This window comes from Mirounga leonina, unplaced genomic scaffold (assembly GCF_011800145.1).
Source record: "Mirounga leonina isolate KUSES-001 unplaced genomic scaffold, KU_Mleo_1.0 Mir_170, whole genome shotgun sequence".
Classification (NCBI taxonomy): Eukaryota; Metazoa; Chordata; class Mammalia; order Carnivora; family Phocidae; genus Mirounga; species Mirounga leonina.
The window spans coordinates 7,885,149-7,908,106 of record NW_023270433.1 but is presented as its reverse complement, the minus strand read 5'-3'; the positions used below and the strand labels follow the sequence as shown (position 1 = coordinate 7,908,106).

The window sequence follows — 22,958 nt, the reverse complement described above, 5'->3', positions numbered from 1 at the left end:
ACTCTGCCACTAATCACTGCCCCCCAGCCAAGCCATTCCCCTCCTAGGCCTGCCCCGCCTCCAAATTTCTACCCACTTTCCATTCCTGGCTCCTTCAGATCCTTCGCATATAGGAGACACAGGGATCTTTTTTTTTTTAAGATTTTATTTATTTGACAGAGAGAGACAGGGCGAAACAGGGAACACAAGAAGGGGGAGTGGGAGAGGGAGAAGCAGGCCTCCAGCGGAGCAGGGAGCCCGATGCGGGGCTTGATCCCAGGACCCTGGGATCATGACCTGAGCCAAGGGCAGACGTTTAATGACAGCCACCCAGGCGTCGTGAGACACAGGGATCTTTTGTTACAACTCTCTCCCTGAATCTTCTCTACCCAACAACCTTCCACGGCTCCCACTGCCTGTGGGACAAAGACTGAACCCCTTAGGATCCCCCCAGGCTCCTGCATGCTCTTCCTCGCAGTGGGGTCCTGCGCAGGCTGCTCCCCAGGCCAGGAACACTCCTTCCTCCTCCTCTAAGCCCATTTCTCAGCCGCCCACTGCACTGCACCTTCCCCTAGGATGCCCCCAGCTCAGTGAGTGCCCCCCCCACTTACTTCCATAGCCCCCCACTGAACTCACAGTGGGTAAGGGCCCGTGCCCCGTCGGGACTCCCCCAGGCAGTACCCACCACATCTGGGACAGGGCCTGGCACGCAGTAGGAACCTCAGAGCGAGAAGCCAGAGGCAGCGAACTAGAGCCAGGGTCGCCCCCCACACACCCCAAAGATCCCTCACCACAGAAACGGAGGCTTATGCCCAGCCCAGGGGCTGTGGCCGGGTCCCAGGAACGAGAGGATATGCACAACGCCGTCCTTCTTGCTCGGGAAGGTGACTGCCACCCATGAGGTTCCTTCCCCGCCGGCCTTAGGTGCCTTGAAGGGACCCTCTGCTGGTCACCCCTTCCCTGGGGCCAGTGATTAAGAAGGAAAAACCTGTCCCCATAAATACAGCAGCCCGCAGCCTGCAAAGGCCCGATCGTGACAATCACCTGATGGCATACCAGCTCGTGCAAGGGACTCCATGGGGGAGAATAAAACGGCCTGGGGTGGGGGGTAGTCTGCTATCATTACTCCAGTGCACAGCGAGGGCAGCATGCGAGGGGCGGTGAAACAGCCTACGCAGCGCCGTAACACAGCTGGTCGGCACGACGCTGGCTGCTCCCTCCCAGGCTTTACTGCATTTGACCGTGAGCCCTGGCAGCAGCCCCAGGAGGTGGGTATGGCTATCACCCCCACTGAGGAACCAGAAGCTGTGAGGCCCAGTGACTTGTCCAAGGTCAGCCAGCTGTCAGGCAGAGGAGCCCGAATCCAAGCTGGGGCTTGAACCCAGGCTCCCCACACCGTGGGAACATACAGGACAGTCATGCGAAGTGCTTCGGGGAGGCTCTCGCTGGCCTCCAACACCCCAGGAGACCAGGGACCTCACCCATCACCACCTTCTCGGCACCTGCCGCAGGGCCTGGCACACCGCGGCCCGCAGACGCCACCCTTAATCAGATCCAGGACCCGCCAGGTTCTGAGCCCCACTTCCTTCCCCAGGGCCCATCCTGGCCATTTCCTACCTACCGCAGGCCCCCACCTCCATGCTTTCACCTGCGCTATGCCCCACAGCAGGAGCCCCTTCCCACCACCACCCCCCCTTGTCACAGGTCAAAGTCTTAGCCAGCCTTCAAGGCCCCACTCAAACATTTGCCCATTTGCGCATAATTATAATAATAATTGGGGCCTGAGCTAATGCCTGTAGCAATTAACCCGCCACCAGGCACAGAGGCATATGTTAACAATTATCATCAACATTACTGCATTTAGGGGCGCCTGGGTGGCTCAGTCGTTAAGCGTCTGCCTTCGGATCGGGTCATGGTCCCAGGGTCCTGGGACCGAGCCCCGTGTCGGGCTCCCTGCTCGGTGGGAAGCCTGCTTCTCCCTCTCCCACTCCCCCTGCTTGTGTTCCCTCTCTCTCTGTGTCTCTCTCTGTCAAATAAATAAATCTTTAAAAAAAAAAAAATTACTGCATTTAACCCTCACCGAGTTGTTTTTTTTTTTTAAAGATTTTATTTATTTTTGAGAGAGAGAGCATGCGCACGAACGCGCACGTGAGTGGGGGAGAGGTGGAGGGGCAGAGGGAGAAGCAGACTCCCCGATGAGCAGGGAGCCCGATGCGGGACTCATCCTAGGACCCTGGGATCATGACCTGAGCCACCCAGGCGCCCACCCAGATTTATTCTTAAACCCATTTTATAGATGAGCCTCAAGGGAAGGTGAAGTGACTTGTCTAATGTCACACAGGTAAGAGTGTGTCCACTGCTCTATCCTGACACCTAGAAGTGTGCAGAAACACAGCTCAGAAACATGTGTAGTCTCTCTGCCAGGACATTCCCCACCCACCTGGCAGCTGCCCTGCCCAGACGTGGCACCTGGTTCCCTTCTATATCCCCAGCATCCAGTGCGGCACTGGCTTTGGGAGAGAAGAGTGGGTTTCTCACCAAGGCAGGTGTGTTCCGGGGCCAAGCTTGAAGCAAGAAGCAAACCCTGAGCTCAGAACAGCCTCTCTGGGCCTCAGTTTCTTCATCTGTAAAATGGGCATAATATGTTTCCCCCACACACACACCTCACTGGTGACAAGGGGCCTCAGGAGATGCCAGCTTTGGTTGCTAATAGTCAAAGGGCTGGGTGAGCAATATAAAGCTATATTGCTGTTAACCTTTGGCACCAGTAGAACCTCTGCCCTGGAGTGTCCCCTTATTAATGACCAGTGACGTATGCTTACAATAGCATATGCACATGGGGAGGGCCCTCTGAGATGAAGTCCAAGCTCTCCATTGGACAGATGGGGAAACGAAGGCTGGGAGAATGGGGAAGGAGCAACACGAGGTCCCACAGTCCTGGCTGTGGCCCAGCTCCTCGTGAGAGCAGAGTGAAGAGAAAGAAGTCGGGGAGTTTCATGCCCAGAAAACTGGCTCTTGGGGTCTCCGGCCTGGAATGCTCTCTCAGAGCTCCCCCTCTGCCTGGCCATCTCCTCTTCCTCCTCCCCAGGCTCGAACATCACCTCCTCGGAAGCCCCGACAGGTCCAGTGCCCGCAGCCTCCACCACCCACAGCCCCACTTCCCCTCACGACTGCAGCGGTGAAAGGCTCCTTCCCCCGGGCTCCCCAGACAGAGACCTCGTTCCCACCGTCTCCCCAGCCCCCCAGCTCGTGCCTGGCCCAGGTGGGTGCCCGATAAACACGTGCTGAGTGGGGAAGGCCACCCGCCCCCGGAGGGAAGGCCATCCATTTCAGGTGCCCAAATGGCCGCCGGGGGTCCGGGAAAGAGGCCGAGGGGTGCAGAGGTTGGCTGGGGAGCCCCCCATCGCCAAGGCAGCTTTGGGGCCAAGCTGCCTTTAAAGCTCTTCTCAGTTGGCAAATATTTAACCAAGGCTCTGTGACCCAGGTCTGCTGGGGAAGAGCGTGCTTTGAGGCAGGAGGGCCTAAGGAGGCAGGTGGCTGAAGTGGAGCCCCAGGGAAACGCCAGAAAGAAAAAAAAAGGCCGACTGAAGACCCGCCCACTGGGGCCTGCCCTTTCCTTTATACCTCCTGCAGCTTGGTGGGAGGAAGTCGATTCCCATCTAGACACAAACAGGGAAACAAAAGCCCTCTCATCCCCTCAAGGCCCTCCCTCCCGGCCCACAGCCTACAGTTGGCGGCTTGTTCCGGGAGCCATGAACCCAAGAACACAGAGCCAAGATGCGGAGGGTGGGGAAGGGGTGCCAAGGTCCCCCGCGACCCCACCCCAGTCAGGGCAGGACCGGGCCTACCCACACCTACCCCGGGCTCACCGCAGGGGCCAGGCGCTGTGCCTGTCACGGAGGGCACCACCTCTACTCAGGGGAGCAGGCCGCAGGCTGGGCTCCCTGAGAGAGAGCCCGGCTCAGGAACCAGACAGATGCAGAACACCCAGCTCCGTGTTCCAGGGGCCTGGCCTCTGAGCCCTGGTATTCTCCTCTGTGCGCTGGGGATACTTCGCTGCTCTCTCTGACGGTCGTTGTCGTCAGGATGGGCAAAGAGGCAGCTGATCTAGGACAGTGATTTTGTAAGCACTAACCTCCAGCCCCCTCACATGCACTCACCCACTCCTGTGCACTTCTCAGCAACAACCTTCGCCTCCCTTCCCTTCTTTTCATCCCCGCCACACCCACTGGAGCCCTCCAAGCTGGGGCCGGCCACCTGTCCAAACTGCCCCCAGGCCGCAGGGCAGCAAACGCACCACACCATCCCATCCCAGGTGTTCCCCAACACACACCTGCTCTCAGCCCAACACGCAGAGCACCGAGGCTGGACTGAGGACACGGGGCACTCTGCCATTGCACGCGCACTTTGGGAGGTGCCCACCACAGCCCTGGAGCCCTGTCCTCGGCCTGTCTGAGAACCCACCACTGACTTTCCCCTCTGTACCCAGACTGGAGTTGGACCTCGAGATGCCCAAGCAGATCTTCCTGACGGAGCCTCTTCCTCCATGACCACCCGGAAGCCAGCATCACCACCCAGGCCGTCCCCATCGGCCACCAAGAGGCAGGAGCTGAGGACAGGATCCAGCGTGAAATTCATGTCCTCCCATCAGCCAGCTCAGGGCCATCCGAAATGACTGCTGGGGGCAGAGCCAAAGTCAGGTGAGGGTATCAGGGGCTCTACTGTGCTAGCCAAGAAACGTTTCATGTTGCCCACATTTATCAACCACGAGGCAGAGGACATTCAGGAGGGAACTAGACAAACTCCCTGCTATCTAATGAGGGGGAAAGATTGTCAACAAAGCCTACAATGAGCATGGTAAGCCTCCAACTGGGAACAGCATGGGAAGTTACAGGAACCCAGAGGAGGGGCAGCTAACCCTGCTGGTGGGATCAGGGAGGACTTCCAGAAGGAAGTGGTGCACCGAAGCCATGAAAAGAGGCTAACTAGGTGAAGGAGGAGGGCCGGGTGGGGAGAGTGTGCCAAGCAGAAGACACAGGAAATGCATAAATTCAGATATTCGAGAAAGCATTAATCCATTCCACAAATATTTAGGAATACGTTCTATGTCAAGAAGAGCACTTTCACAGAACACTGTGGTGTCAAGGTTCCGGGATCAGATCTCAATTTAAATACTAACTCCACCGCTCACCAGCTGTAGGACTTTGGGCGTGTGACTAATACTCTCCGAGTATTAATATTAGTACTCTCCTCAGCTATAAAATGGGAGGACCAGCAGTACCCACCTGGCCAGGTTGTCCTATGGATTCAAAGAAATTAGGAAATCTACAGAGCCTGACCAAACAGGGTCCTGTATTATCAATAACAATGACTGCGAATGGAAATAAGTTCCATCTACCCAAGTGTTGATGGCCAGGAAATGAGTGTTCAGGTGGGTAGTGGGGTCTTTCACAAGCTCAGGGGTCCCATGGTGTGTCCACCTGTGCAAATGGCAGTGTTCTATAATGCGTCCCATGCCATGAAATGGGGGTCAGCAGAGGGGAAACAGAACAGCAGTTACTCGGTCCCTCAGGGGGCCACTCGGGATGGGAAGGTGACATGCTTGGGGTCCAATCTTTCTGGGCCCTCATCCCTCAGAGCTTAACTAATCAGAAAGGGGAAGTGGAGACAGAAACATCAATGAAGATTCTGAAGGCAAATACCCAACAAATCACACACCACTAAACCTCAGCCAACCACAGCCCCTCCACTCCGTGGCACTGCAGGTGGGTGAATTCCTTGTCTGAGCCTCCACTTCTCACAGGTAGCCTACAGGGTGGACAAAGCTAAGAGAGAAGCTGGCACCCAGCTGGCTCAGTCGGAAGAGCATGTGACTCTTGGTCTCGGGGTCGTGAGTTTGAGGCCCAAACTGGGTGTAGAGAGGACTTAAAATTTTAAAAAAAAAATTTTTTTAAGCTAAGGGAGAAGCCAGATGGAAAAGTGCTTTGACCTCCACAAAGGCAGGGCCACGTGTGTCTTCTCTTGCTATCTGTAGTTATACCTCTCTCTCTTTTTTTTTTTTCTTGTCTTATTGCATTGACTAAGACATCCAGCTCAATGCTAATGAAAATACCTCTAGGGTTTCAACATCAAGTTTGCTCAGACTTACTCAGTATGTGATGAAGGGCATGTAAAGGGCCGAATATCAGGTAGGGGCTGCTAAGAGAAAGGAGAGAGGACGTAGCTCTTCTCCCCAAACAAAACAGCTGGATAATTCCCTGGGAAAAGAGATGCTGGAGAAACCCAGCCATAACCACGTCCCAGCCCAATTGGAACCTGTTCTCAAGTAACCAACCAAAGACAGACAGAACTCCAGAGAGGGCTTTCTATCTCAGATGCCCCACATGGGAGAAGTAACCCCAAGAGATAGAGAGCTCCCTGTCACTGGAGGTACGCAAGCAGAGGCTGGATGGCCACAAGGAGACTAGAGAAGATTCTGTCAACAGGCGGAAGGTGAGCCATAAAAACACAAACTTTGGGACCAGACAGACCGGCTCTGCTACTGTCACTTCCCAAGCCTCAGTCTCTTTATCAATAAAACAGGGAGAAGAATAATACACACCTCGAAGAGGAACTGTGAGAACGAAATAAGACAATGCATGAGAAGTGTCTGGCACCCTGCCTGACTGTTGGTAAGAACCCGATAAATCCCAGGGGCTGTTCCAATAAGAACCAATCACTCATAAGTGCCAGTTACTGTGGCCCAACCCTACTGGAAAAGGGCTAAAAAAAACTGAGAGACATAAATCCCACCCACTTCATTAGCCAAGTGCCCATCGGATGCCAACATGCTTTTCACCAAGTCCAAGTCAGGCTCTTCCCAAGCTGCCTCGGGACCCAGAACAGCTTCTGCCCATCCATCTCTCCCACACATGCGTGCATGCACACACGCTGCGGGCTGCCTCCCCGGGTCCCAAGAGCAAGTGAGGTGGAGGCAGGGGTAGAGCTCCTGCCTTCTCAAAGCCTGGGAGGGAGAGACAAAAGAAGACAAGGCTCGGGGAGGAGGAAGATGTGCCAATATGAAAATTCACTCATGTGCTTGCTGCTGGGCCAGAAGGAAACCCAATCCTGGGCTGGAATGCCAGGGACCCTCGGCATGGAGAGGCTTTATGCAGATAGGAGATGGAAAGCTTATTTGAATAACAAGACTCCTGTGGCCTGCCCCTCAGCCAGCAGAGGAAGGACCTGCCCCACCCTTGGGTCACCAGCTGCAGGTCTCCTCAGGCTCCAGAGGGGAAGGTATGAGGACAAATCTGCTCGGAGGCCCTGCCAGCCTCACATTCCTCGTTCCAGATGCCTGTGTGACCCCCATCTGTGCTTCATGGGAAACTCTGCTCTCAGCCAACATGTCCAAGTTCTATGTCTGCTTTCCCTGGGGATCCCTTAAGGGAGGTGGGGACAGACTCACTGTCTTTCCTGGCAGTGACGAGCAGGCTCCAGGCAGTGACGAGCAGGCTCCAGGCAGTGATTCAGGGTTAAGAGTGGTGGGCTCCGAGGCTGGGCACCTGACTGCCACCTGACCTTGGGCAAGTCTCTCACCCCTTCCTGGCTCTCTGTCTTGCCTGTCCAGTGGAGAGGCTGAACTCCTTTGCACTGGACCCTCAAGACCCTAACCCCCTCCGACTGTGACTTAAGAAAGTGTTCCCTCCGAACACAGGACCACACCGGCGGGCCCAGAGGAGCCTGTCATTCGGGCTTGATCAAAATGATCCAAGTTCCACCCATCAGGCTGGGATACCGAAAGCACTGTCCCTCACAGTCACTCCCCAATTCGGGTCAGAACCCCCGTTAACCATCAGCACAAATTCCATTTAATAACTAACTATTGAGTGTCCATTTCCCCCACAGGGTCAGGGATCCTGCCTGTCCCATTTGTGATGTACCCCCAGCACCAAACAGAGCACTTGGCACATAAGTATTTGTCCCTGACTGTGAGATTACACCAGAGGGCCTCAACTTGGGTCCCCCAGGCGTCTTAAGACACAGAAAGAGAACAGGGTTTTCCGCAAAGGCCAGCTCAGGCCTGGGGACAGACCCTTCCCAGCGCCAGAGGCAGTGTTAGCCAGGGGCCCTCCAATCACAGTAGGATGCTTCCAGTAGAGGTGGGGCTAGGTCAGGGGTGACCCAGCTGACCCAGCTCAAGGTCACATATCAGCAGCAGAAAAGGTCGCCACCCCTGTCACACAAACCGAGCCCTGTCACCTAAGCTCGGATCCTCAGTTTCCTCTTCCAGATGATTCTGTCAAATGATACAGCACCCGCAAAGGGTCTGGGAAACTGGAGCTGAGGAGGCCCCGCACTTGAGCCTCCTCTGCCTGCTCCAGGCTGGCGGGGACACCATGCAGAGAGGTAGAAGGCCTGGGGCAGGCACATGACCCTGCTTCTGTGTCCCCCTTAGAAGAAGATCCCATCCCCAGGGAGGGACAGATGTGCCAGCACTTTGCATAACAATTACTGAGGTGTTGTGCACGAGGGAGCTGCTCCTACAGGCAGCAAGAACCAGAGCAAAACCACCAATTTCTGGGAAATTCTGGTTCCCCCAAATACCTACGCTCTCTCAGCTTTGGACCTTTGCAGTCCTGCCCCTTTGCCTACAGCCCTCTCCTCCTCCTGCACCCTTCCAGCCCCACCTGGACATCCCCTTCTCCAACAAGCCTGCCCTGCCTCTCAGAGTCTGGGTTACTACTGCTTTCCCAGCTCCCAAAGACACCCTGACCCCCACCTCAGCTAAGGAACCCAACCCATGTTGGGTCTGTCCTCCCAGAAGGGGATCGGTGAGGGGGTGAGGACCACGGCTGCCTCCCCATCTAGCACCCACAGTCCCACACGCGGCCTGGCTCTGAGCAGGCTCTCAAACAATGGTGGAATCAACAGATTAATCCCACAGAAATGATTAAGGCTATCCAACACGACCTATTTACAACGATGAAAAATGGAAACAACCTGAATGCCCAGCAAAAGGACTTTGGCTGAGCAAGTGAAAATGCAGACTACTGTCGGGGGGCACCTGGGTGGCTCAGTCGGTTGAGCGTCCAACTCTTGGTTTTGGCTCAGGTCATGAACTTCAGGGTCCTGAGATCGAGCCCCGTGTTGGGCTCCACGCTCAGCGCAGTCTGCTTGTTCCTCTCCCTCTGCTCCTCCCCCTACTAGCTCGCTCTCTCTCTCATAAAAAAATAAATAAAATTTTTTTTTAAATGCAGACTATTGGAGCATAATGGAATATTCTGCAAGCATTTGACTCGCTGCAGGGGGACAGCACGTATGCAGATGCCCACAACCCACTGCAGAGTATGCACCAGGAAACACCTGAAAATCATTATTTCTGGGTGGTTAGGATTATTGGTGATTTTCATTTTCTTCTTATTTATTTTCTAATTTTTCTTTGATCGTCAGATATTGCTTATATAACAACATCAACAATAAGAAGGGGAAACTGAGAAAGCTCAGAGTTGAAAGGCCAAGCCTCCCTTGGTTGGGGCACTGGACCCCAAGGGCAGAAACCTCTTCTGAGTGTACTATGTGCTAGGCACCAGGCATTGACACCATAAAGCTCACAGTACAGTAGTCACGGCCATCGCTACTTTACAGTTAGGGAAACTGAGGCACGGAGCTCTGAGGTCCTGAGAAAGAAGCCCCAAGCACTGCCAAAAGGGGTCCTCAAGCCCGGTGCGCCTCACACACCTCCGGCAGCCCACATCCAGTGCTAAGCAGCCAGATGCCAAGCACATCACCCGGGGGGCCGGGAGCGGCATTCTGGCGAAACGCGGAGTGAGGACAACTGCGAGCTGGAGGACAGGTGGGTGGCCGACTCTCCCAGTTGGACGAGAACCCACTGACCCCTCCCCACTTCACTGGCTCTACGCACACCTATCCTCACTGGCTGGCACAGAGAGGGACTCCATTTGTGGACTCAATCCACCATCTCTGGCTTGAACCCCCACCTGCTCATCCATCCACGGTCACAGGTGCCTCCCAGGCTGGGCACAGAGAAGTGCCCAGCAAACGTCTGTTGCCATTGCTACCCCTAGTAGCAGAGGGAAAATCCTCTTTCTGAAGTCCAGCTGATGAGTGGCTTCACACTGTGCCACTGAACATCACCTACCGATAGACACTGTTTCCCTCCCTCCTTTTTTGTTTGTTTGTTTCCCCTGTTGTAACCGATGTTGTAACGTAATCTAACCTTTTGGCTACATTCAGGTAAATTCCTGGTGTGGAATGTGCCTCATGCACCTGGTGTGGAAGGGTCGGGCCAGGGTTCACCGGGGACTTGGGGACACCTTTCTGCCGTTGCTCCTACTGCTGGTGGGACCTGAGGAGGACCTCCCTCCTTGCGCAGCCCTTTCCCACAAGGCCTCAGTCACAGTGGCCTCCATACCCCCTATTTCTGCCTAGGGATGCGCAGAGGAAGGATTTCAGGGGCTACAAAGCCAGGTCAGCACTGCAGCTACGCAGTCCCTGAGGCTGGTGTTGCTCATCCTAAAACCCTGGGACAGCCCAGGCCCTGTGTGCAGCCAGCAGCAGCACCCCTCCCACATGGGCCCATTTTCCTGACAAGGAACTGAGGCACCAAGAGGGGAAGGGACCTGGGTGGGCCCCTTGGTCACCAGGAGCCTGCTTCCTCATCTGTGGCCAGAGGGCAAATGGGAGGCACCACAGAGCCCATAGGACGGCACTCCTCACGAGGCCAGCGCGAGGAGGGTGGGCATTTGGTCACGATTCGCCCTCTGCTAATTATTTAATTAATGAGTGACTGGCAACCGTTGGTTGGATGCGTCTCCTGCCCAGCCTTGAGCTCTACGTGGGCAGGGCTGGGGTAAACCTGGTTCGGGTGCCAAGCACAGATGGAGCCGTTGGTCGCCGCACGCGCTCCGTGCCTGACACCCCGTGAGTCAGCAAGGGCGCCAGGACCAGGACCCAGGTGTCCCCTCCCCTGCACAGCGGGGGGGGGGGGCCGGGGGGGGAGGGTCTCTCTGTCCACCAGCGAATCCCTGGGCCCCTGCTTCTCCTGGCCTCACCCCCAGGGCTCAAGGACAAGAACAAAAGGCAGGCACAAAGGCATGAGTCAGACAGCGAGGAATACGCGCCTGGAGGAAGGAAGCCGTGTATGGCCGCACGCACTCTAGGCCTGCGGTCTCTGACATGGTGGGACCCAAACCACTCCTTCCAGATGGGCGGAGGAGAAGTCACGACCAGCCGGGGCTCTGAACCCGCCCACATCTGCCCCACTCCCTCTGCCCCCCAAGGCACCCTCTCTACCTACCTGACGGCCCCTTCACCCAAACAGCTTCAGGGCCCCTCCTCTGCAAGACCGTAAACCTTGTAATGACATTTATCATTCAGTCACTGCTCAGGAATTAAAACAAATTAACAAATGTCCCTTATACCTATTGATTATGGAGCATTTACTGTGCCCAGCACTGTGTTAAAGAGTGCATAAATGTAACTTAAAAACAAGCATAATGTAATTTAACCAGAGAAGTATTATTATTATCACTCCCAATTTACAGCTGATGATTCTAAGGCATAAAGAACCCAAATAACTGTCCTAAGGGCATTTGGCTAACCACCGGCAGGGCAAGCTCTGACCTGCAAGGCTATACGGTCTACTTCAAGGGAGCCCACGGTGACTGAGCCCTCACAGTACCCACACCATAGATGAGAATCTACCACCCCATGAGGAGCCTGGAGGAGGGACCCCAACCCAGCCTGCCACGGGTGGGGCCCAGGGAAGGGTGTTCCTGGCTGCAGGGGGTGATCTATGGGTCCTGCAAGGTCTTTCAGAATCTGGAACTTGACCCAGAGAGCCTCCCAGAGGTTCTCATCCAACCCCTTCCTTGCACCATGGGGAAAATGGAGGCTCAGAATGGAGGCTAGACTGAGCTCCCATGCACAGAGCTGGAGTCTGAGGCCACACAGGGGACTTAGGAAAAGGGAAGGAGAGCAAAGAGGCTCTGCCCCTAATCTCACAGGAAGTCTGCTGGGCCCCACCCTGGGGGGCTGCAGGCCAGACAGGCAGCCCAGCCCCGAGACTGCAGGGCAAGGCCCAGAAGCAGCTCCTCTCGGATTCTGCCCCTATCTCAACAGGAAAACAGGAAAGCTGAGCTGAGCGGCCTGCTCTGGCCTGCCTTGGATTGTCAGTTTGTCTCCCAGGAGCAGGCTGACTCTCGGGTCACTGAGAAAGTAACCCTTCTGCTACGAGAGGGGGCCCCGCCTCCAGCCACAAAGAAATGAAGTTTCTGTCGGGCTCCCTGTGTTCAAACACCCAGCTCAAATCCTCTCCCACCCCTGCCAGCCTCCTTAAGAGAGGGGATCGCTGCACTTTAGAGACGGGGGAAATGAGGCCCAGAAGGAAGCCCCTTGCCCAAAGGAGCCGTGAGTGACTGCTGAGCTGAGCCGGGAGGGCTGTCCTGTGGCCAGGCTGGGCAGCGGCCCCCCTCCCCGTTTCCCGGCAGCCTTAAATATGGGAGTGGGGGTGTGAGGGGAGGGTAGCTTTGCCTTTTTTAATCCACCACAACACCTCACTGTCTGCATGGAGACAGGCCTGGGCTGTCTCCTCAGACACAGGCCTATCTGTAAGGCCAGCACAGGGCTGCCTCTCTCTCACGGAGGGCTTGTTTACTCGGTTTTCAAAATTATAACCTTTCCAGCCCCACCCAGGCCAACCGCTCCTTCCCTGACCAGTCTGGGGCCGTCCATGGGGACAGGGATGGAGAAGACTCTGTGCAGGGGTCAGGGGCCTACGTTCCCATCCCAGCTCCGCAGCCTCTGACACGTTAGGTATGTCCTCTGCCTCGGTTTTACTTAGTCATGAAACGGAGGAAGGTTGGGGTAGATGATCACAAAGGGTCCTTCCCGGCTAGAAGGAAGAAGGGTCTAGGCCAGAAAAAGAAAAGCAGATGCTGCCCATCAGCAAGCTCGAAATTCAGGGCGAGGGGGCGCTGTGGCCTGAGGAGACCACGAGCAAACCTTGGGCAAACCTTCCCCGCCAGCCCAGCGGGGCCCAGCCTCCCAAAGCTGAAGCCTTATTCTCTCTTCTCCCTGCCCCACCTCCCACCAGGGAACCCTTCCAAAAAATAAACAAAAATGCAAAAACAAAAAGTAGAACAGAAGTACAATTGTCAGCTCCCTCCTCCTGTGGATGTCCGGATCACCCCTGAAATCCCTGGCAGGCCAGGACAAATGATAGCCCCCCCCCCCCAACCAGACTCAACTAAAACGGAACTGCCATTCGCCTCGCACCTTCCATGTGCAGAGAACAACTGCCTCCCAAGAAGCTTCACACCCCAGAAGCAGGGCTCACCTTCCCATTTTACTGACAGCTCAGGCTCCAAGGGGGGGAGCAACTTGCCCAAGGCCACACAGGGCTCTTGGTGGCAGAAGCCGGCTGCCTCTCAGGCAAGGCCGGACATGCTGCCTCTTGAGCTGGGCTGACCAAGTGGTTTAAACCAACATGCACTTTGGAAAACATAAAGATCCTCTGTCTTTGTAACAGAAACCACATCACATCCAGCTTAATGGAAACTTCGTGGCTGGCATGAGTCCCATGAGATCAGGGCTCATGTCAACGCTTCATCCCCACCACCAGGCTTGGGCCCGGCATAAGACAGCTTTCATAGGGGGAGCGCTTCCGTCCACAGCAAGATGGCATCATGCAATAAATATCACACCTTCTCCTTCAATGCAGCCCATGGCCCACAGGCTCCAAGAGGCCGGAGCTAGAAGGGCACTACAGATTGTCCCAGTGACCCATTACACAGACAGGCAAAGCAAGGACAGAGAGGGAGGGAGAAGGACCTACCAAAGGTCACCTGGCACCAGCCCTGAGGCTCTCACCTCCCGGTCTGCACGCCGAAAAGGCTGCCAGCAGGTAGGGTGATTAAAGGTGGATGGAGCACAAGAGTGTGAGCAGTCTCCTGCCCAAAGCACTCTTCTTCTAGAAGATTCTGGCCTAACAAACTTGGCTGGACACAAACAGCTCTGTTCAGCACAAGGCGTGAGGAGGCTGGACAGCTGCTACAGTTGGCTTGGCCACAGATATGTGGGCGGGAGAGCGGGCTTCACACTTTGCCGACCACAATTCATTCTTCCGCTGCCCCTGCTGGGCACCCAGTTGCCCGCTGGAGCCCACAGCCTGCACTTTGGATCACACCAAGAGGAGGGACACCCCTGGCCAATGTCCCATCATGGACCATACACACAGGAAGGACGGATGGCAACAGGAGTCAGTGTTTTCTTAAACGCAAAGAGCTCTGCCCACATCACCTCCTTGATGCCCCACAACCTAGCAGGTCTGTGCTACCGTTATGCCCACTTCACAGATAAGAAACCTGCGGCCCAGAGAAGGCAAGACACCTGCCAAATGCCGGGGTAGTTAAGACAGGATCTCAAAACCAGGAGCTTAGAATCCAGAGCCAGCCCTCTTCTCGCTCTGCCCTTGGAAAGGAAGAAGGTTCTCATACTCAGAGCTGCCTAGGAAGGACGTGACTCTCCCGTCATTGGAGGAATGGGAGCAGAGGCCGCAGGGCCACTGGCTGCTTTGATGAAACCACCTACAGGATCCATCAACGGCACAGGGCTGACAAGAAGAGACACCAGATCTCCCCTGCCTCGCATGTCACCATCACAGAGGCCTGGTTGCTCCGTCTCCCCCTGACAGGCCCCACTCCCATCACACTGGTCCAGACCATCCCTCACCACTGGGCTCTCCTCCTCTCACCCTCCCCCTAAGCCTCCCTAGGGCCCTCGGGACAAAGTCCCCTCCCCCCCAAGGCCAGCCCCTGGGCTCCCCCAACGTCATCCCAACCCTCCCCTCCCCACTAGGCCAGCCCCTCTCACACCTTCCCACAGAAGACCTGCCCTTCTGAGAACACTCCTCGCTCACCCAGCCAGAGAGCGCCACGTGGGCAAGAGCCACGGAGAAGCGCCCCGGCGTGTCCCTGGTGCCTGGTACAGTGCCTGGCACCCTGGTGCTCAGTGACTACTGACTGAAAGGATGAAAGAAAGAAGGCCCGAGCGCGTCTGGGAGCAGAGCTCATCACACCTCTGTGGGGTCCCAAGGCACCCAATGGGGATGTTCCACTTCAACTTCTAACATCAAAACCCTCCCAGCCCTGCCTCTGGAAGTCACCTTGAGACCCCTAGGAAACGATTTTCAGTGGCAAAGAATTCCCAAGACTCGATACTGGGGTCACAGATGGGGAGAAAAGGCACAGAGAGGCCCAACCATTGGTCCAGAGTCACACAGCAAATGGTTAGCAGGACCAGGCTTGAGACCCACAGGCCTAGCTCTAGACACACGTGGCCGGCCAAGGAGTGGGTGTCCCCATCTGTCTTTCTCTTTTTCCTTTTCATCCTGGGGCACATGGCACAGGGTAAAGGTGCCCGCGGCCACAGGACAAACCTGACACACGTCCCTCAGTGAAGTGCCACGCTCCTAACAGCATCGTGTCCTCGCCACCCCCCAGCCCCGTGTGCTGTACCATCCAGAGAGTGACTCTTGACCTCATGCCCTAAGAAGCCAGCGCTTTTACAAGGACACCGAAGCTCAGAGAGGGTAACTGACTTGCCCCAAACGACCAGCCCCTCCAGCGGCAAAGCTGGGACTCGAGCCCAAGCAGCCTGACTTGCCCTGAACCTCTCAACTCCCTGCTTCTTCTAACTCACCATCCACTCTGTCACGAGGCAGGTCCCTTCAATTGTGTAGGCCACAGGTAGCACATCCCTAAACCTGGACGGTTCCCAGGGGGTGGCACCTGGTGCCCTGCTTAGGTGGGCACTTCCTGTTCTTCCAGTTTTGAATCTGTGAGATCAGAAGATTGCAGCACTTCTGTGACTCAGGCCTTAAGATTCTACCAGGAGAGGGGCGTGGCTCTCTCCCACCCTGCAGGGTTTTAAAGCTAGGTATCTGCCTTCCTCTTTCCTTAAAACTCTGCCCAGCACTATCCACAGAAAAACCCTCCGTCCATAGGCAGGGAGGTGGAAGCGGGCAGGGCAGGGGGAAAGGAAAAAGTGGCTCAGGAATTTCTGCAACCGCAGGACGATGCCTGATGCCTGCCGCAAGGAGACCCACGGTGAGTGAGTCATGAGCTGAGCCTGCGGAGGAGGAGGGGGCCACGCAGAGGAGAACGGGACTGGTCAGAGTGACTTGAGTCTCAGACTGAGTAATGTCAGGAGGGATATATTTGTGCAACCCAAGGGAGCCTCTGACACATGCCGTTCTGTTCCCCTCCCAGGCCCTCTGCCCCCACGGGGCCTCTCTTGGGGGCTTTTTCCCCCATTGTCCTCCGGCCCAAACTGAGCACCAGGAACCGTCCCATCACAGCAGAGCATGGCTTTAACAGCTAAGGCCTGGACTCCCAAGTCTGAGCCTGCCACTACCCTGCCCTGCCCTACCTTTAAATGTTGGGATAGGGCACTGAGGGTAAGGGTTCAGTGAGATAATACAGGCAAAGGAAGGCCTGGCACACAGTAAGTGCTCAGTTAAAGGATGGCTAATCTTACAGGTCTCGTTCAGAGCCTGATTACGGCCCCTCCCTACTCTATCAGCCACCACCCTCGGGCAGAAGACCTATCAGTGGAGTCCCTGCAGGCCACAGGCTGGCGAAGCAGGCAGACTTCCCGGTCATACACGACTAAAGGCCAATGTCATCAGTCCCTGTCCCCAGCTCACAGGCAGCCTCTTGGAGCCTAACTCCCCCTGGAAAGACGCTCAGAAGTGTTGCAGGCTCCCGGAAAGGAGCCTCCCTCTAAATGCCCAGATTGGTGGGAGCAGGCTGGAGGAGAGTAGGTCAAGGCCACCCACACATGGCCACATGGCCCAAGAGACCTTTCTAAGCCCAGACTGCGCCATGGTCCCCGCCGCTTGAGGAATGTCCTTTAGAGACGGGGCTGGGAATCACTCAGCAATATCCTGCGAGTACCACTCCATTTTTTTAGCAGTATTTCTCCTCTGTGTTTATTGTTCTACATTGCTGAGACCATGACTCAATTTTTGTCTTGCTCCTTGCTCAAGGGGATGAGTCTATCTTCAGCAGGGAAGCTGACCAGAGCAGGAAAGGAAAAAAACACAGTGACTCAGTTTGCCTCTAAAAACCAAATGTCTAGTCACAGTGGGACACGGCAACATGCAGCATTAGGGGTAAGGCTAAGAAAATGTCGGTACGGATGGCCTCGGGTGGGACAGCCTTTGGCAATGCTTGCAGGGAGGTCGTAGAGGCCAGGGAGAGATGTTTATCATAAACCGTTTGGTGAAAGGAGCAAGACAAAAATTGAGTCATGGTCTCAGCAATGTAGAACAATAAACACAGAGAAGAAATACTGCTAAAAAAATGGAGTGGTACTCGCAGGATGGTGCTGAGTGATTCCCAGCCCCGTCTCTAAAGGACATTCCTCAAGCGGCGGGGACCATGGCGCAGTCTGGGCTTAGAAAGGTCTCTTTGGGGCGCCTGGGTGGCTCAGTTGGTTGAGCGACTGCCTTCGGCTCAGGTCATGATCCTGGAGTCCCGGGATCGAGTCCCGCATCGGGCTCCCTGCTCGGCAGGGAGTCTGCTTCTCCCTCTCCCACTCCCCGTTTGTGTTCCCTCTCTCGCTGTGGCTTTCTCTATCAAATAAATAAATAAAATCTTTAAAAAAAAAGAAAGGTCTCTTTGGCCATGTGGCCATGTGTGGGGGGAAGGATGCGGGGTGAGGCCAGACCTCAGGCCTGGGCGATGGGAAAGGAACAGAGTGGAGGCTGGATGGAAGGGCAGGGCAGGGTCAACGCCAACAAAAGGCGCGTTCTATGAGACCGACACAAGAGCAGAGCAGAATCCCCAGACGCTTCACCCCCAGGGGCTGACCCAGACCTTGGCTAAGGGGCAGAGGCCCAGGCGGGGCTGGGCACTGTTTCCGGCCAGCCTGGTCCCTCTGCAAAGCCCCAGGGCAGTGACTAGAAAGCCACACACTGGGGGAGGGGGGGTGCCGAAAGGGGACACCCTCTTCCCTTCACACTGGGGACCTGCAGCCCTTTCCCAAATGTGGAGAGGTAGGTGTGCAAAATCAATTTGGAAAAAAGGCGTTATTCATTTTGCTCAATAAATAAATGAGATACCCTTTTTCTCATATCCGACTCCCAAAAAGGGTGATAAGACACACTGAGGTACTCTGTACCAACGAGAGGGAGTTTCAAACATTTAGAGCCTTTTCAGAGGCCTGACACCAGAACCTGGCCCGGGACGAGGGCAAGGTTTGGGCAGCGCCCCGGATTCCTGCCAAACACTGGAAACCATCCAAATGTCCGTTGATGGGGGGGGATGAGGAAATAAATGGCACCATGCACAGAAGGAAATCCACCCGCAGAAGTTCAAATGGGACCAACTCACGTGCTCCAACACAGAAAGATGTTCACAATAGACAGAGTGAAAAAAAAAGTCCAACCACAAAGCCCTATCGCTGGGGCTCTTCTTATAGCCAGAGCTAAACGTGTGTGTCCACAGAGACGTGTGTTTGGACACGGGGGACACACCAAACTCCAGCAGTTTCTCCTGAGGGGTGGGAGCGAAGGGAGAGGATGCTTTCCCACCTTACACTCCTATGCGGCTCGTGCATGCATTACTTGTGCAACCAGCCAACATGAGCAGTGGATGCCCAGGGTGGGGAACAACCAGGGGAAAGGGGAGTGACCACTAGTGGGCACGGTGTTTCTCTCTGGAGCGATGAAAGCATTCTAAAATTGACTGTGGCCATGGATGCACAATTCTTTTTTTTTTTTTAAGATTTTTATTTTATTTTATTTATTTTTTTATTTATTTGACAGAGAGAGAGAGAGAACAAGTAGGCAGAGAGGCAGGCAGAGGCAGAGGGAGAAGCAGGCTCCCCGCCGAGCGGGGAGCCCGATGTGGGGCTCGATCCCAGGACCCCGGGACCATGACCTGAGCCGAAGGCAGCGGCTCAACTGACTGAGCCACCCAGGTGCCCCTGGATGCACAATTCTGTGAACACACACACACACACACACACAAAACCCAATGAACTGTACACTTAAGTGGGTGAATTGTCTGGCAGGTGAATTATGTTTCAATAAAGCTGCTATTTAAAAAAGAATTAGCAAAGGGAAAGGCGAGCCCGGCAGAAGGGAGTACTGGCAAACTACTTAACCAGCCCTTTCAGGTAATAAATCTTAAGGGCAGTTTATGTATGGGGGCGCGGTTCCCTTGGCTCCCACAATTTCATCCCGGCCAACAGAATTTCCAGAGGCGCTGAGTTCTTCAAGGCTGTCCTGGAGGCAGAAGGGCCCCCCTAGGCAATGCCAGGATTCCTGCCAAGGGCACAGCACCCAGCCCCTATTGCGCAACAGTAAGCTCCCTCCCTCACCTCTTCTGTCTTGGCTTTGGTGGCAAAGAACCCCTCCTATAGCACCAACATGGGCCACCCAGACCCTTACATTCTCTCATCCCAGCCCTGTCCTCTGGGCCAGATGGAATGTGTGGGTTGGCCTAATCCCCCACCTCTCCATGTCCTAGCTCCTTCCTAGTCATAGGGGGGCCGCATCACTGCCCTCCATACCCACTCAAGATAGCCTACATCCATCTCACACATCTGCCAAGGCACAAGGAACGTGGAATTCAAGTTTTCGAAAAACCCTGGTGGATTCTTGCATCCAAGGAACCAGTATCCACCCTGAGGCCGGGGACTGGACAAATCTCAGAGAAAAAGGACCTAAACCACAGCGACAATCGCCCCCTTCGCACTCCAAACACCTGGCCACTCTCCTCACCTACTAGAGAATCGGTAACAGAATAAACGACAATTGTCAGGGGCCTGGGTGGCTCAGTCGGTTAAGCGTCTGCCTTTGGCTCGGGTCATGATCTCAGGGTCCTGGGATCAAGTCCCACATTGGGCTCCCTGCTCCGCGGGAAGCCTGCTTCTCCCTCTCCCACTCCCCCTGCTTGTGTTCCTGCTCTTGCTATCTCTCTGTCAAATAAATAAATAAAAACTTTAAAAATAATAAAATAAAATAAATGACAATTCTCAACAATAATGGCAACTGTTTGCTGAGCACTTGCTATGCCCCAAAGCACTGGGCTGAGCGTCTTACCAGCATTATCTCATTAAATCCTTGCAACGGGAGTCCAGCCGGAAACTACTATTATTCCCATTCTACAGATTAAAAAATTGAGATTAAGATGCTGGCCCAAGTTCACATCAGCTAACAGAATGTGAAGTCAGTATTGGAAGCCTGAGCTGGCCCGAATCTGGAGGAGATTCGTGGGGAATATTTGGGACCCTTAGACTCTCAGAGCCAGAAGGGACTTCAGCCATCAGGTAGCCTACAGCCTTCAGTTCACAGCTAGGGAAACTGAGACCCAGAGAGAGTAAGTGACTGCCTGAGGTTACCCAGGCCTCCTGGCTCCCAGGTCAGGGCTCTTTCTCCACTCAAGCTCCCTCCTGAAAAGTAGGAGGGAATAATCATCCTGCCATCAGCCCCACGAGGCTGCTACTGTGAGAACAAGCCCCTGCTTGCCAGGGGCTTTGAAATCCCAGGATGAAAGGCACCGTGGCAGCAAAATGGCACCTGGGCAGGAGTGTGCCTGACCTCTGCCAGGACTTGTAGGCTGGCATTCACCTGCTCACCTGCGCAGGTGGGCACAAAGCTGCAGGGGCCATCCGCCCTGCCAAGCCACAGAACCCCAACAAGCCTCGGAGCCCAGAGCACTGCGGGAAGGGACGTTCCAAATGTTGACATTTCCAAAGGGGTGGCCCAGGTAGGGAGGGCTCTGGAATTTTAATTGTCTGGCATGAAAGTGCTCACTGCTCCTTGGGTGGGGTGGGGAGGGTGCATGGATCACTGGAGGTGGCAAAGGCTAGCTTTCATTCCCTCCAAAAGAAATTTCTAAGGTGGCTTGCTTCCCTGGAGGGGGCTAGAGGCTTTCCCCTGCTTCCAACCTCCCAACCCCGACTTAAGACGCTCCCCCAGGTGAGCCTGGACCAGGAATTTGAGGCATTTGAAGAGGGTTATTAATAGCCCTGAAGTGTTGAGAAGAGAAGAGGGGCCAGCAGGCTGAGTGGGCACAAGCCTGGTATCCACAAAACAAACCCAACCATGTCCAAGAGAGGACACTTCACCTTTTGTGGTTTCAGTCTCCACCCGTGTAAAATGGGGGTGGAGGGGTGCTGGCAGTTCTCAGCCCAGGAGGTAGAAAGAGGGGGGAGAGCAAGAGGTGGGTGTGGGGGAAGGAAAAACCCCACCGAAGAAGGAGCAGCACCCCCCACCCAGGCCTGGTGAGGGGCCCCAACAGGAGGTCGTGAATGGATGGACTGTTACAGAGCCCCAGGAGGCTGCCACCGACAGGGAGGGGACAGGAAGACTCCGCCCCGGCTTTCCTCCTCCCAGAGTCCAGGCCGGTCCTATAAGGAGGCTTTTCCAGGACTTAACCCCCTGCTGCTCTGAGGCTGGAGAGAGTCTGACTCATTTCTACCTCACCCTCACCCGGGCACCCAAGGCCCAGGCCTGGCCCAAAGGGGGAACTCGGGCGGCAGGCCCAGTACCACGGTCACTGGACAACACTTCCTCAGCACCTTCTTTGTGCTCAACCGTGGGGTCCTGGAGACACAGAGTTAAGGGACACCTGGTCACTCTTCTCAAGGGGTACAAGCAGACAGAACACAGCTGCTGAAACTTTACAGGACTGCAGGACCCATCAAGATAAATGTAGGTGGACACAGTGCTCTGGGTTCACTGGACAGAGAGTAGCAAATTCAAGAAGAGGAACAGATAACTCCTTCCATCGGCTGCACCCACCCCACACCCCACATGGACCAGCACCCCATGCATGGGTGCCTCCTCTACCAGGCCCTGTGCTAAGCAAGCTACAGGAAACAATGAGTCTCTCAACAGCTCATTAATAAGAAATTATTCACCCCGTTTCAGAGGAGAAAACTGAGGTGCCAGGCCATGAAGAGACTTCTCTAAGACCTAACGGCTGGGAAACAGATGCTGGGATTCCACCCAGGCAGCCTCACCCAGGGCGGGAGAGGTGAACCACAAAATTGAAGTTTCCCAGGCAGTCTGAGATTCTCACCCCACCTCTCCATTCTCCAGGGTAGGGGGAGGAGGGGCCCCGGACCCTGCTGCTACCCTGGGGCTTCCCCAGGAAGCCTGGGGTCAGTCACCCTTCTGACAAGTGGCCACTGTGAAGTGACAGGCTGGGAGCAGGGATGGCTGAAGGAGGGGGCTGAGGAGGCTGGGCTCCGGCCCTGACCAGCCCCCTGGACATGTCTGCCAGCAGGAGCCCCTGCTTGAGCCTGAGTCGAAGGGCAGGGGTTCTGACCTACTCCTCCTGTGCACCCCATCTATCCCTAGCCCTACTCCCCAGGCTCAGTCCAAGTATGGATGGGCCTGTCCCTAGAAGCCTCAGCCACGTGTACTAGGGCTGGGGCCAGGATGAGGTGGGGACCGGGACAGTGAGGGAGGACAATCAGGACACGCTGGCCGAGTGGGCCACAACATCATCAGGGTAGTGTGTTGGGGGGCATTCGAAGGGACCGGCTCGGAGGGGGTTCCAGTAGAGGAGGAGGAGGTTCGACTTCCCTCGGGAGGGGGAAGGGCGAGCTCCTAAAGGGGCAGGAAGGAACGCCCAAACGTGGAGGGAACAAGCTAGACGCAGGACTTGGTCCCCGGCCACTCCCGCCTTGCGCCGGGCCTGATTCCCCCGAGACCCGGGCCCGGCGCCGCCGGCCGACCGGGTTGGGGGCGTGGCCCGGGGGCTCCCCGCTGGACCCCCGGAGCGCTGCACCGCGCGGGACTCACCTGCGATGTGCTGACGCCGGGCGTCGTCCAGGTGCGTGGACAGCACGTCCCCCATGGCGAGGAAGAGCCGCGGCCCGCTCCGCCCGCCGCCCGTCGCTGCCCGCGCCGCTCAGGAGGACGCCGCTGGCGCCATGCAGCCCGGCCCGGCCCGCTC

At 55.8% G+C, this 22,958-nt stretch overlaps 1 protein-coding gene across 1 annotated transcript in view; it reads right to left on the bottom strand.

Moving 5' to 3' along the window:
* NIBAN2 (niban apoptosis regulator 2) overlaps nucleotides 1-22,883 on the bottom strand; it is a 51,588-nt gene extending 28,705 nt beyond the window's left edge. The window contains exon 1 of the mRNA XM_035015760.1: nucleotides 22,805-22,883. Within this exon, the coding sequence (XP_034871651.1) occupies nucleotides 22,805-22,859 (55 nt within the window). The 5' untranslated portion in view covers nucleotides 22,860-22,883. The remainder of the gene's footprint in view (nucleotides 1-22,804) is intronic.
* Between the last annotated feature and the right edge of the window lie 75 nt (nucleotides 22,884-22,958).